Source organism: Erpetoichthys calabaricus, chromosome 9 (genome assembly GCF_900747795.2).
Source record: "Erpetoichthys calabaricus chromosome 9, fErpCal1.3, whole genome shotgun sequence".
Lineage (NCBI taxonomy): Eukaryota > Metazoa > Chordata > Cladistia > Polypteriformes > Polypteridae > Erpetoichthys > Erpetoichthys calabaricus.
Genome location: NC_041402.2, coordinates 176,868,666 through 176,884,218, shown reverse-complemented (window position 1 = coordinate 176,884,218; position 15,553 = coordinate 176,868,666). Strand labels below are relative to the sequence as shown.

The following is a 15,553-nucleotide window of genomic DNA, read 5'->3' as shown; positions in this document are numbered from 1 at the left end:
TTTTATTTACATTTTACACAGTGTCCCAACCTTTTGGGAATTTGGGTTATAAATAAAAATGCTTTCTTGGATAAAAGAATTAGCATAATGCACAAAAGTAAAAACCTGCTTGGGACATGAGTAAAAAGTTTTTGAAAGAATGGAAAATGACAAAAATGAGGATATTCAATGAAAAATAAAATTGTTGCTTAAGTGACTGGTGATTTCTAATGTTATCATTATGTATCTCACCAGTTGTTGTTTTTGAACAGACCAGTGTCAATGGATATACATATAAACGGCCATGCTTGACCTGCTGCTTACAGAAACTGGTACAGTATGGTGATTTAATGAAATTTTCATTTAAAGCTCTATAACAATATATATTTACATGGGTACTGTAAGTCAGTAGAAAGTACTATTAAGTTTTGGAACTTGTAAGTGGGGCTGTGTTTGTGAGGTTGCAGACTGTACACTGTTGATTCTTGAATTCTTTAAACTTAATCACGACATGCAGCCCATACCATTTACCCTCCATTTTTGGTCTGGAGCCGGGGCTGAAAGTTCTGTTTCTGTAAACTAAAAATAAGTAATTTACTGTTTCATACATATTTCCTGAATCTACCGAGAGGCTTTTGACTTCTTTATAGGTAATATTTTCAAAATTTTAATTTTGAGAACTTACGGTTTCTTTTTCTGTACTGTACATTTTATATCCTTCTTTCTGTGGATAATACACTTTATGCTTTCCTTGAACACTGTTTTACAGGTAAACTATGGAAACAACCTCTTAAAGTCAACTTTTGCACTTTCATCAATATTCTTTTTTAAGTGCCTTTTCTATGTACAATATTTTTCAACTGATGTTATTTACTAATAAGCCTTACAATTAGCACCGGAGTTATTTGTCTTGACGTATTACACTGTTGCTTTTCCTTTCACAATTCCTTTATTAAAGTTTCACGAACTTAGTTTCAAGCAAGTGCAGATTTGGTTGGGTAAGTACATGCTACCCTGATTAAGTACAAAACCCAATTTTCTCATACAGCTTTGTCTTTGCCTAATTATGCTTTTGACCACTAATTCAAATCATCCTTATTCTTCCATTGTCATGGATATAATTGTTTTTTTTATTTTCATTTTTATTACTTGCATTGAACATATCTTGTCATCTATTGTATTTCACCACAAAATTGAGAAAGCCTATATCATCTAATGAGGCTCTTTGAATGTTTGAGTGTACTAGGCTGTGTTTAGCTGGGGGGCAGGAAGTCTAACTGGTGGTTAATGATTACCAGCAAAACAACTATCTAAAATAAACAAAAAAGAACAACATTGTGAAGAGAAACAATGTAAAAATGTAATTATACTATGTACACTATAATACTATGCACACATGACAATAAACCTGAGCTCAAACTTAAAGGACAGTATCTCACCACAAGGAGTGAAGTTTCTCCAGCCAATGACAGGGATACCCTGTGTTTGGCAAGTACTTGCATAGATCTGCAGCCAGTTACAGACAGTTGGCAAGGCACCATGATCCACACAAGCATCCTGTACACAGCTCTGGTAGAAAAAGGTTGGTGCCACCTTGCTATGGCATCTTCTGAATACTCCTCCCCGATCCACTATCAAACTGCACAGTCTTAGTGTCTCTGGGTCAGGGCTGCCATTGCTTTGCCCATTGTCGATTGCACCATTAAAATCCCCAAAGCCATTTTCAATTCCAGGCCCTTCTAAATCATTGCAGCCTGGACAGGCATCTCCACAACCTACTCGACAGAAAGGGTCCCGCTCTGCCCAAGCCATGCCAAACTCTTTTGGAGTAAGTCCCACTGGGGTTGGTGGCAGTCCACTACATAATCCACATGTGGAATTATAAAGATCTCGAGGCAAAGCTAATGAAAGGAAAGTCTTCCAGTCGAAAGCCACTTTCAAACCAAAGTCCGTCTCCACCACCAGGTGCATGCCAAATGTGAAAATGTTCACCTTCCCTGGGCCCAGCTTTAGAGGCAAGTACAAGCGTTCTTTATTGACCTGTTAGGAAAGAGGGCCAAAAGTTGTTAGAAGACTGTTAAATATTATCAGAGATGATCACTGAAGATTTTTTTGTGTGTTGCACTTAAATTAATTAATTTATAAATTGTATTTCCTTGCAAGGTTTGAATAGTTGTGTAATTGAGAGATCTATGGTTAAATATCAGTGTTATTGTAACTGAGCTGTATAGTATTTGGAAATAAAAATAATCTTTTAATGCCTTACAGTATCTGTTGTTGATACAGGAACCTGTTTGCGAAGGAAGCAGATTCTGCAATATATGTGATCTGTCATTGCTAAGAATAAGCTGAAAGATATCCGTACATACTGTAATAGGGACTAAAGTCAGGTAATGGAGTGTCAATGACTGGACAGCTCAACAGGCTCTTTGGTAGTGTCTTATCAGAAACTATAGATGGACCTTTCAGGTGTTTTATAATTTAGTTATTCTGACCTAAAGTGGAGTCACTGAATAACTATCCATCCATTATCCAACCCGCTGAATCCGAACACAGGGTCACGGGGGTCTGCTGGAGCCAATCCCAGCCAACACAGGGCACAAGGCAGGAACCAATCCCGGGCAGGGTGCCAACCCACCGCAGACTGAATAACTAGAAAGTTCCAAATAATATCTTACTAATGTATATCAAAGTGCTATTAAACGCATGTTATGTCTTTTGAACAAAGAAACCTGGTTTAAAGAACATTTATTATCAGTATTTGGAATAACTACAGCAAAATTAAAGTAAATCTCACTCATCCTTAATCAGAATAGTAAGGAAAATCACTTAAAGTAAAATGGCAAATATTTTCCCAAGTTATTGTTTTTATTCAGATTGAAGTTAAATTATGTGGTCTAATGCTTCTTAATAATCCAATGCATTCTCCTTCTTGCTTCCCAATTTTCCATGTACGCAAATATAGTAGCTTCCTCCTTTTCCTTTAGAATATAACCAGTATCTTTCTACCCAACCAACCAAGGTTACTTGGAACACTTACAACATTTTTACAATATACAGTATGTCAGGATATTTTATCAAATCAACAAATGGCTATAATAGTGAGAATTTATGGGTGACTGTCCTTCTAAAATATAGCTCTGCTGCTCTTTAGCTAGCTTTCTTGTATTATGAGCTACAAATAAATAATGGTTTCTAAATCCATGCTCATTTCCAAGCCAATTTCAATGTTGTTTATTAAGGTAATCCTTGCCCACGTCTTGATTAACAAAAGCAACTATAGTGTTTGAGGTACGGTAATTATACTCACTAATCATGGAGCAGGTGAGTGGCAGTGTGTTACATATTGATTAGCATGTGCAAGTAAGAAATACATTGTACTCTCCACATATGATAGTAATGACTCTGTAAACATATACACTTAGATTGTAAATTACTCCCAACTTTTAACTTGATTTAAACCTTGCTCCTGAAACAGTCGACACTTGTGAAACAATCTATTTATTGCTATAATTGGAATCTGGCAAGTGATTTTCCTGCTATGATTATTAAATAAAAAAGGAAGTACTTTACTTATCACATAGCACATTTTTTTGCAGATTTCACATATGTAGGTTCATTACCAGCCTTGACAACCACCTCCCTCTGATTTATTAAAAATATGTTTAAACTGACACACAAAATATATTTGTTTTTTCTTTCATGTTTCCATTACATGGTTTCATTTCTCATTGACAATATCTTATATACTGTATTATGTGAATTAGTAGTGCCTTTGGAATTTTAAATCCTGTTTAAAAGAATAAAAAAACTGTCTGTAATCTAAAGCTGTAGAGTAAATAAAGCAATCACTGTAATGGAACATCTGTTCATATATCAGCTTGTGCCAGTTTGGAGTTAAAGGGGCTTGCAGGCATGTATTTCTGCTGGCACTGGATGGCAGTGTGAAAGGATGTCTACTGAGAAGTGCCAGTATTTCATTACTACTATATTGCTGGCATTTTTGCATGAAATCAGCATTAGTGTGCAGCATGACTATCCAGTTTGGACTGTACTGAAAAAAGGAATATACAGGTTTAGAATAAGAAAATAGTATTTTAGTATTGAATAATGGGTAGTTTATGTTTATTCAGTTACTCACACCCACCCCTGTCAAAAAACTTACAGATACCTACACTTAAATCCAGTAGTGTTGCATACAGTGAATTCCTTCCTCTGCCCATCTTTTTGCACTTGTAAATGCTAAATTGCTTTGATCTGATGTTTGATTTCTAAAACTAGAAATCAAATAAACTGATCAAAGCAACTTAATCTGGCATGGGCTCCATATTCTAAAAACCCTGTTAGTTCTACAGTTTACAGACAAGTAAAATCAGATTTTATATAGTACCTTTTGTACCATATGGAATATTTTACACATTTACACTGTGAGTGATTTACTTATACCACAGAATGGCTCAGTAATGGGGTCTGAACATGCAGCCCTGAGATTTAGAGTTCAACTGCCTAGTCTGTAGACACCCACACTGCCTGCCTCACATGGTTACCGTGACTGTGTGCTTGTAATTCCTGGACACAAAGATCTCATAATTGTACACCTCCAGTGTAAATCCTTTGATCCATATTGCCTGACCAGTATCTCGGTCCTCACTCCTCACTGACAGACGGAACTCTGGCAGGTTGTCTGTCTTGTCCAGGTCCTCTCTCTCGCTTACTGTTTCTCCACATTGTGTAGTAGCCAGCTGGAGAGTGCAACTGCTTTGCAGATCAAAAGACTCTCCACCAAAAGGCAAGAAGTGGCCATAGCCTGCTGTCATGCATATTGCTTCTGTTCGTGGCTGACAGAAGTATAGACCACTATCCTCTAGGCAGTACTCTTCAGCACGACAGGGGATATTCTCACAGTACACAGTGTTGTCAGAGCCGTTGCAGTAGCAAAATTCCTGGCACTCCCAATCGACCCAGAAAGTTTCATTTGTGGACAGCTGGCGTCCTCGATACTGGCAGCCACAGTCAGTTTTTGGTATGCACTGGCCATCTTTTAAAGCAAAGCCTTCGTCACACTGACAGCCTTCAGAGCAAGGCATTGGGCATAATGCTGGAGGCTCCAGATTGGTGCAGGTAACTGGACAAGCACTTGTACATTCCTCAAAATGGCTATTCTCAGGGCATGGAAGTGCTAAAGAAAGAAAAAAAAGGCACACAGTAAATACTTTTTACTTGTTTTTTCTCTTTCTCTTTTCCCCATCTGACCACATGTTACCAATCTGAATGGGCATCTTATTGTTGCAATGAACACTTCTTTGTGGTAACTCAATACCATCTTAGCAGCTAGGTGAATCGGACTACTTCACAATTAAAATAGTCACTCCTAATCACTGGTAATAGATCCCAATGATCTCTGTAATCTCTAATTTGTGGCTGATTTGCCTATTTACATTTTCTTGCATTATTATGATTATACAGTATTATAATCCATTAACATAATTTCTGGAGTCTCTTGTCCAGATCAGTGTCATATGGAGTCATGAGTTATCCTCGGATAAGTCTTAGTCCAGATTACTGAAGATCCCAACAATTATCTAGATATGCTGGTTTAATAGAGGCCTTAGCAGCCCAGACTCCAGTTAAATCTGCCCCAAAATTTTGAGAACAGTAGGGGGCTACAACACAGATTAACAGTAATTAAGGTTTCAACAGTTCATGGATTAATAGTGTTTTATCAATTTTATTTAGTTATTTATTTTGGAAAGGGTGTTGCATGGCAAGTTTGACTAAAATGGCAAAACGTAATATGTAGCATAACATTCTCAAATCCCAATAATCAATTTTAGGATCACTAATGACTACAGCCTTTCATGATAGTATTAGGTGTAGGGCAGGAATCAGTCTTGGATAGGACACCAATCTATCACAGGGTTTACTCACAAACATGCACACACCCACACTCATGTAAGACTAGTTTAATAGTATCCTTACTAACTTAAGTTAGAGTTTTGGAGAAAACCAATGTAGTCACAAGGTAAACATGCATAAAGTTAGATCCCTAAGTATTTGGACAGTGACACAATTTTCAAAATTTTGGCACTATACTCCACCACAATGGATTTGAAATTAAGAAATAATTACATGATTGAAGTGTAGGTTTTCAGCATTAATTCAAAGGGTTTAACAGAAATATTGAATGAGCCATTTATAAATGACAGCCATTTTTATACATGGCCCCCACCTTTTTTAGGGGCTCAAAAGTATATGGACATTTGACATATAAGCTGTTCCATAGCCAGGTGTGAGCAGGTACTTCATTATTTCATTAACTATTAAACAGGTAGAACGTCTGGAGTTGAATCCAATCTGCAAAAATAAGACCAAAATAAGACTTCTTTCCCTAATATTGTCCAGGCGAAGCCACATGTCCTCACTAAGATGGGGCTCATTGTCCAACTGAAGACGATTTACATTTAAATTCTGTTTGACATAAACAGCAACCCCACCTCCTTTTCTGTTTTGTCTATCCTTCCTAAAAAAATGTGTATCCCTCTATGTTATACACATCCCCATCTTTGTTATTTAGCCAGGTTTCTGTTATTGCTATAATAACGTAATTATGCTGTGCTACTTACAGCTTCAACTCACTTACCTTATTTTTAATACTTCTAGCATTAAGGCAAGCTATTTTTAATGTGTTACTCCTACATTTAAATGATGGCTTAGAATTTACATTACTACACATTTTTATTTCTATACCGTTGTTTGTTCCTCCATGTATAGTTCTAAATCTGGCCTGTCCTAAACTCATTTCCCCCCATTCCCTAGTTTCAACAATCCTCGACTAGCCTACTCACACGTCTCCCTAATACATTGGTGCCCCTCCAGTTCAGATGTAACCCATAACGGCGGAACAGGTCCCATCTGTTCCAAAAGGAGTCCCAATGCCCCATAAACCTATACCCTTCTACCTTGCACCAAGATTTGAGCAACGCGTTCATGCCTGGTCTGGCATGTGGCACAGGCAGAACTTCAGAGAAGACTACCTTGTCAGTTCTGCTCCTCAGCCTGGCACCTAACTCTTGGAATTTGGATCGCAGAACTGACAGACTACCCTTATGTATTTCATTTGTTCCAACATGAACAATGACAACTGGATCCACCCCCGCTCTGGCCAAGAGCCTATCCAGAATTCCAGGGAGGTCCCCCACCTGTGCACCCGGAAGGCAACACACTGTGTGAGACTCTCTGTCACTGGTGCACACCTGCGCTTCAATCCCTCTAATGATGGAGTCCCCAACTTTCACTACCTCTCTCTCTTTCTGGGAACTGGTTTTGAGGTGGCCGGTTGGGGCTCATCATCCCTGCCTACCACCTCAGAATCATCAGAGACACTGTGAAACTCCGTAAGTCTTTATAATGGTTTGACACTTCTAATTCTGGGGTTGATGACCCTGGACAGTGTGCACCCTTTACCTTACGCCTTGTAATCGTGACCCACCTATTTCTACCTGTCTGGTCTGGAATCTCCTCCCGTGCCACCTTGGGGGTGCACACTATCTCTCTAAAGGACACTTAAGCCAGGTCCTCCAATTCTCTACTACACAGGTGTCAAACTCCAGGCCTGGAGGGCCGCAGTGGCTGCAGGTTTTCAATCTAACCCTTTTCTTAATCAGTGACCAGTTTTCACTGCTATTTCACTTTTTCCCCTTTATTTTAACAGCCATGTTAGAAGGATTCAGTCCTCTGAATTGATTTGTTTCCTCATTAAATGACAGCCAAACAGAAATGAGATGTGAAACGAGCCAACAGATGACCAGCTTAAACTTGGGCTTCAAACTCCAACCAGTTTCTTAATGAGAAGCCGATGCTTGCTGTGAATTAAACCCGTTATTTAATTCCATGGCTTGTTGCTGCTCTCGTTCTGCAACAGCAGACATTTCCAAAACTGTTGATTTTTTGTTTTTTATAAGAACATCGTCAAAGTGTTTTGGTGGGTTGAGAGATCAACCTTACTGAGACCATCACCTTTCTTTATTTTCAGATATTGTGTGATGTGGTGGCTTGTTTTGTGTCTCATTATTGTTTGGCTGCTAATTAAGGAAAAAGAAACAACTAAAGGACCAGAGTCAAGTTAATTAAAAGAAGTAATTAGCAAAAAAAATTGGTCACTAATTAAGAAGACGGTTAGAATGAAAAGCTGCAGCCACTGCGGACCTCCAGGACTGGACTTCGACACCCCTGCTCTACTACAATGCAGGCCAGCCAGCTCCTCCTCCAGTTCAGCGACCCTAAGCTTGAGGTGCTGGATCAGCTGGCATCTCCTGCAGATGTAGCCCTCATAGGCAACTGGCTCCTCCAAACCATCATCTGAAAGTCCAACATCCAACAGGACTTGCTTTGCACTGGCCTCATTATTAAAATTTGATTTAGGATTAGTAAAACTGCCTTAACTTTTTTTTTCTTAAATGATTTAACTTAAATGGTAATACTAAGAACTGCTACAGTTATTTTACACCTTGCCTCTTCTCCCTGTTCTCCCTCTCAGCTACCCGCTGTTTGTCCTTCTGTAAGGCTAACTTTACTTTTCTCTGTGTTCCCCTAACTATGCACTCCTCTTATTCCTAAAGCTCTCCACTCGCACTGTTTGTATTCCCCTGTATTAATGTTCCCCCGTAATTAACTGTTCTACCTCTGGACCGCTAAGAATTGTTCAATCTAAAATAAACAAAGAAATCAAACTTTACTACCTTATCTGCACCTACAGCCCCTTGTGCCTATTTGGCGTCTTAACGCTGGCCACTTACCTGCACACCGCTGAGCCTTCCCCTTTATTGCTTTGAAGTCAGCTGCGGCCTTTTTTTTCTTTTCTTTTAAACTAAGGAATCGCTGTTACGAAGCGGTTATTTGCTTACATGTGCCGATATCAGTTACTGTTTCTTTCTACCATTCCTCCTTGATGCGTTCAGATACAGATAACAGTACAAGTAACTTTTCCATGCGTACCTCCAAACACCCATATACTTTTGCTCTTGTGTGGGCAAAAAAAAGCAAAAAAAAAAACCCTACTAAAGGGAAAAAAAGCTTTAAAAACTCCTGCCCGGTTCCTTAGTGGCGACCAAAACCGACGTTTTTAAGAGCAAAATATATTTTTTTTTATTCAACTCTCACATCACAGAAAAAAAAACAACAACCTCTCAACAGCCTGTTGCATTTACAAAGTTCACGTCAGCAAGCCTCAGGATGTGACGCCCTCACCAAGTCCTGTCAACTCAATGAAAACCTAAAGCCTGTTGATGATATGACTGCTGACAAAAAAATATGTACAGGGCTATACTGTCTTCAGAAAAATGCTGCAAAACTGACAGGACAATGATTCACAGTTCAGATGGACAATGAGCCAAAACAGCAAACCAAGTGCTTTTCAATGCAAGGAAATGGAATTTTCTTCAATGACCACGTCAATCAACTGAATTCAACTCAATTGGATGTGAATTTCACCTGCTGAAGATAAACCTGAAGGCAGAAAGTCCAACGAACAAGCAACACCAGCTGCCGTAAAGCTGGCAAAGCATAAGTAGGGGGGAAACTCAGCACTTGGAGATGGCCATGGGTTCAGACTTCAGGCAGTCATTGATTGCAAAGAATTTTCAACTAAGTATTGAAAATGATCATTATATTCATGATTATATTAGTTTGTCCAAATACTTTTGAGCCCCTGAAAATGAAGGGATCATGTATAAAAATGGCTGCCTTTTCTAAATGGCTCATACAATGTTTTGGTTAAATGCCTTAAATTAACTTCAATCACATCTTGATTGGTTCAGTTTAGATCCACTGTGGTGGCACACAGAGCCAAAATTATGAAAATTGTGTCACTGTCCAAATACTTATGGACCTGACTGTATTCCACACAGACAGTGATAGACACAGGTGCTTCATCCATGAGACAACAGCACTAACCACTGTACCACTCTGCATTGCATATCAATTTGCATGTTGCATAACATACAAATTTAGAATGATCAAAAACAAAAGATTAGAATAAAGACACAAAGCTCATCTTGTGCCTTTCTTTTAAACATAACTAAATCCTGAGAGAAAAATAGGTACTTGATAACTATGGAAAAACATTTTCACATTTGTTGGGATAGTCATCAGTGCTTTTCAGATCATAAAATAAGATTATAAATATTTGACTCTCTACCTCAAGCATGGGTAAGCATGGACACCCTGACAGACTTCCCACCCACCTGTTTTAATCCATCTATATTGCTCAAATTAAACACATACCAGTATTAAGTATGTTGTTTGGAGTTTCCAGGGAGTGGAAACCGTAAGGCTATGGGGTGCCTGAGAACTGAATTTTTTATTAGTCAAACAGTGACAGAGAGACTGGGAAAACCTACATAATTTCCTTTGAAGGGTAGATGGCAGATGGTAGGCTAACCATCAGAGAGTGTAGGCAGCCTTAAATTTGCCATGAATATCAGCCCCTTGACATAGGAAATAGGACTTTGGAGTGCAGTGGTTCCAGGAGGTTATTTTTACCTAGCAATTCAAAGATTTTATTGGCGCATATTAAACTGTAGATGTGATTCCAAGGATGATGATACAAGAGTGAAGTTTAAAAGGCTGCTCAATGTTAGAGTCCTTTAAGTTTGAAGTCATAGGGTGAATTGGGATAAAGATATTGGCATGTTGTATAGAGGCCAGAGTTTGAAGGGGAGAGAGAGAGAGATTGTGAGACTTGTATTAATCATAGTTTGTTTTAACTATCTAGTATGATAAGTTATGTAAATTAACTTCATATTGCTTTTTGTTCTAAGTTAGGCTAGAACACAAATTTATAAATATTTATACTCTATGTACTTTTGTTTTTGTTTCATAGTGATAATAAGATGACAAGAGCGCAGGAACAAAGCAAGGATACAGGCAACATTGTTAATTACTGTGACCTCCAATGACATTTATATTATTATTATTGTAATCAAAGTAAGAACAAACTAACTGTCACAAGTACTATATTCATATAGCATTTGATTGTGCAATTAAGATCATCATTCTTGCATCCATTTAAGGAATATGGTTCCTATAGTATGACTAGCACCATTGAAAACTTTGGCAAAAGTAGGCAATAGACAGAAATACAGACAGACTAGGGGAACCTACGACAACCAGTTGCACTTCTCCATGGGCCTAAGGAGACTTGGGCATCTTGGCAGGCAGATGCATATGCTTGCAGTGAAGAGCAGAGTGCTGAGTGATTGCCGCTGCGCACGCACATGTTGTAAAGACAGTTGCGGAAGAAGGGTGAGGGGCTGACAGCTGTGTGGCAGTTTTGGAAGGAGCTGTTGCTTGGATCATTGATGTTTCCACACAACCAGGAACTCTGGTAGAGGCGTAGGTCCACACACATGCGGTACAGGTCATCACAGTCCCCATTGCATGTGAGGTCATCAGCGATGGCTCGCCAGCTTTCAGCAAATGTCTCAGTATTGTCTGTTAGCTTCCCGTTGGGCAGCCGTAGTTCATCAGAACTGTTGCCATTGAAGTACCCACATAGGCCACAAGTGGAGTTGTAGAAAAGGGTGGAGAGAGTAACATTCAGCAGACCCTGGCGTGAATAGCGCACCTTCAATAGACCATTATACTCAAGCATAGTCACATTGCCAGGGGCACGGTACACCAGCAGTATGTTGGATGGGTGCACGTAGGGCAACAAAGTGCTCTCCCCATTCAGCTGCAAAAAGACAAAAAGTCTGTTAGAGGTTTATTGCATCTACTATAATTACTGAATGTGGTTTTGAGCAAGAGGTGGCACTAGAGAAGTTCATAAGAGAAGACCTGTAACTGCAAACCTGAGGAAAGTCATCAGCAGAGGACAACATCCTTACTTCCTTAACAAATTTGTATAGCATCAGCTGACACATTCCCTGGCATGCCATGTTCTCCTCCCGAGAAGGGGGCCTAGCCTACCATTAGAGTTGTCACTTAGAGTAACAATCTTTATCTGTTTGCAGTAATCACTGAACAATCAGCTCAAGACTGAGTCCAAGATCCAAACCTATATAAGATTCCTATCAATCTTGGAATAGAAGATTAATTAAAAAAGTATTTTTCTTACCTTTACAATATCAAAGCTGGCCCCCCCAAGCTGCACCTCCTGGTCGCTCACCCGGACAATGACAGGTTTAAGCCAAGAAGGGCCTTTGTTCACCAGCCGACGCCCAATCTTGACTTCTATAGATGACAAATTGGTGATCCCAGGACCACACATCTTTACCAGATAATAGGAGCTCTCATCCAAAAAGGATACAGTAGCTCTGTCAAATGTGGACAGAACCTGGTTCTGGGTAACGGAGCAGACTCCTTCACGTCGGGGGTGGCAGCCCAACACACCATTCTCTGTAGAGCACACTTCTCCTTCCATACAAGAATCATTAAAGCACAAAATGGCCCCCTCTGATCCACAGACACAGCGCTGAGTGCAGTCCAGTGTAGCCCAGAAGGATTCATTGCGAAGATAGTAAAGACCTTCCTGTTCACAGCCACAGTCTTGTTTTCGTACACACTGGTTGCCACTGAGAATGTAGCCTTCATCACACTCACAGCCTTCTGTACAGGGGTGCATACAATATAGATGTGATGTCAGATCTGAGCATGTTGGGGGACAGCTGCTTGTACATACCTGGTAATGGCTGAATTCAGGACAGGAGAGAGCTGGGGACAAACAGACAGGGTGTATTATAATGTATGCTCATGACTAATTCACAAACCATTTTTGCTGAAGAAACTGTCTGATGCTGTTATTTTTGGTATATTATTTTGTTTAAGCTAGAAGAGATGCACGCTTCTATAGTATCCACAAGAGGGCATCCCACACACAAGCCAGGCTAAGATAGACACCTGCATTAATCTACCAAATTAAGTAATTGCCCTCACCTATTCAACCTGAAATATGTTTTTGCAAAAAAAATGTCACCCTATTGGACATAGCCTCTCAGAATAAACATAGGTTACATGTAACTCTATTATAACAAAGCAAGTTTAATGGAATGTATGGCAAAAAAGCAAACCCAGCATGTTGTTTTTTATATAAGGGAGGTTAAGCAAATTATAACAAAATGAATTTATGGAAAACATATCTAACAGGTTAGGAAATGTAGTGGCAACCACAGTGTAATAAAAGAAATGTGAGGGAAAGATTTGAGCATGGGTTATCTCACATTTCATGGAAGATGATCTTAGTGATCTTGGTGTGCAAGTTGCCGTACTTTAATAAATTAAGAGAGGCAAGCACAACACAGTGAAAGAAAATGAAAAAGCCCCTCCAATATGTTAACAGAAACCGATGACAGGCAATTTCATCATGTCTGAATAAATGTAAGAGTCAAAGTCATTATATCAGAATAGCTTAGTGGGGTTTAACAGTGTCTTGAGAATTAAATATTGGGGTGGTTGCAGGTAACCTGGGAATATTTTTAAATATGTAATGTCCAAATTTAGAACTTGAGAATAAATGTAAGTGAAGGGGAGAGTCTACCATCTCTTGGGAAATTGTTCTGGAGTAAACTCTAAGGGATTAATCCACTGCTTAAATGAATACTTCATCCAAAAATTATATTTTTTTGCTAAAATATTGTTAAATACAGTAGTTACTTCTGGAATTATATAAACCCAAAGAGCGGACTTTTGACCAGTGAATGATGGGGAGAGATGAGTCACTCCCATGTATCTTTGGGTTTACTGTTTCTGTATGCTCTGGTAATTCTGAAATTAACTATTTAATAATAATTTAGCAAAAAAAAAAGCACCCATTTTGCATGTTTTGAGCAAATGATAGGATAATAGTATGGATTTTGTGACATGAGTAATGACATTTGTTTTTTCTTTTTCCCATGGACGTTTTTCTCATTGCCTTGGTATAGCACTGGTCAACATTGAGTTTTGTCATAAACTTCTTTCTCTCCATTCTGCATGAAAACATGAGATTCAAATTTTTCTTGGCTACCACTACCAAGTACACGGGTGTAAGTAATATAAAATTATATTTTTTGGGTGTAGTATTCCTTTAAGGTGTTTTATGGTTAATACTGTGTGCCTGTTTAGTATTACAATAATGATATAAAAGCGATAGAGCACACTAAGTGATTAAACAGGCAAAGTGGAACTAAGGAGACCCAAGAGAAGAGTTTAAAATTATGAAAATGATAAATTAAGATTATGCCATCTGTTACTGAGACTGCACATGTCAGTAAGGGTGTATGGAATAGCTAAAGAATAGGTGAGAATACCTTTCTGACAAAACTATACAACGAACAGTAGAGCTGAGTAACCAACTAGTTAACACTGTGTCAGAAACTAGCACCATGGAGAATTTTAAGTGCTGATTAAATATTGTTTGGAAGCACTTTTTGAATAAGAAGTAGTAAACTATGCTGGCCTTAACATATTAGCCCATTCTTTTTCAAAGCCCTTCTGATACAGTAGTATCATCACTGCTAGTGCTAGCAGTAGTACGGTGAAGATTTTACTAGCATTTTATCCCTTTTGTAGAACATATATCCTGTATCATAAGTTTACATTTTCTTGAATATGTTAAAAGAAGTATATACATTAGTAAAAGACTTTGTACACTAAGTCTAGTCCTTTTTGGTGGCTTTTGCAGCTTGATTAAACAAAAAGAGCTAGAACTAAGAATAATTATATCAAAACAAAGCATCTTTATAAATGCCACCACTCTGTAGAAAAAAAAAGTGCAACAGTAAATTCTGTAAATCCTTTAACCTCAAGCACACAAGTGACAGTATGCTTACTTCAAGTTTCAATTTTAGTCAATCTTGCATTACTCAATAAGATACATTAAAAGTTAATTTCTAACAGTGACACCTTAACTTCATTTTAAATATTTACACTTTGGATAAAGTGTAATTAAATTGCTTTTGAAGTTGTTGAATGTTCTTGCTTATGTCATAGGAATTCAGTAATAATCTCACTTGACCAAGCACTGATTAAAACACTTCAGAAAATACAAACATTAATGGAAATATGCACCAGTGATTTATCTAGATCAGGGGTCCCCAACTCCAGTCCTGGAGGGCCCCTGTGGCAGCGGGTTTTTATTCTAACCCTTTTCTTAATTAGTGACCTGTTTTTGCTGCTAATTAACTTCTTTTGAATACATTTTAATTGACTTGTTTTTTACGATTTGTTTGCCTGAATTTCTTTATCATTCCTCTGAATTGCTTAATTTCTTTCCTTAACTGGCACCCAAACATAAATGAAATGTGAAGTGAGTGAGCCAACAGAAGACCAACTAAGTCAGGGCCTCCAACTCCAACCAATTTCAGCCCTACCAGTTTCTTAATTAGGTGGTGATTCTTGTTGTTAATTAAATCCGTTCTTCAATTACTTGGTTAGTTGCAGCTATTATTGTGCAATAGCAGACATTTCCAAAATTGTTGCTTTTCTCTTTTCTAAGAGCACTGTTAAAATGTGGGACCTGACAACGTCAACATTCCTGACTCCTTCAGCTTTCTTTATTTTCAGATATTGTATGATGGACACAGTTTGCTGTTCATGT

The 15,553-nt window shown here is 38.5% G+C and overlaps 2 protein-coding genes across 2 annotated transcripts in view; one reads left to right on the top strand and one right to left on the bottom strand.

The window, feature by feature from the left end:
- LOC114656856 (40S ribosomal protein S25) overlaps nt 1-15,553 on the top strand; it is a 1,002,297-nt gene that overhangs the window by 664,828 nt on the left and 321,916 nt on the right. The window lies entirely within an intron of this gene.
- tecta (tectorin alpha) overlaps nt 1-15,553 on the bottom strand; it is an 89,581-nt gene that overhangs the window by 26,135 nt on the left and 47,893 nt on the right. The window contains exons 18-21 of the mRNA XM_051932253.1: nt 12,095-12,690; nt 11,140-11,710; nt 4,527-5,158; nt 1,419-2,019 (exon numbers count right to left, since the gene is read on the bottom strand). Of these exons, the coding sequence (XP_051788213.1) occupies nt 1,419-2,019; nt 4,527-5,158; nt 11,140-11,710; nt 12,095-12,690 (2,400 nt within the window). The remainder of the gene's footprint in view (nt 1-1,418; nt 2,020-4,526; nt 5,159-11,139; nt 11,711-12,094; nt 12,691-15,553) is intronic.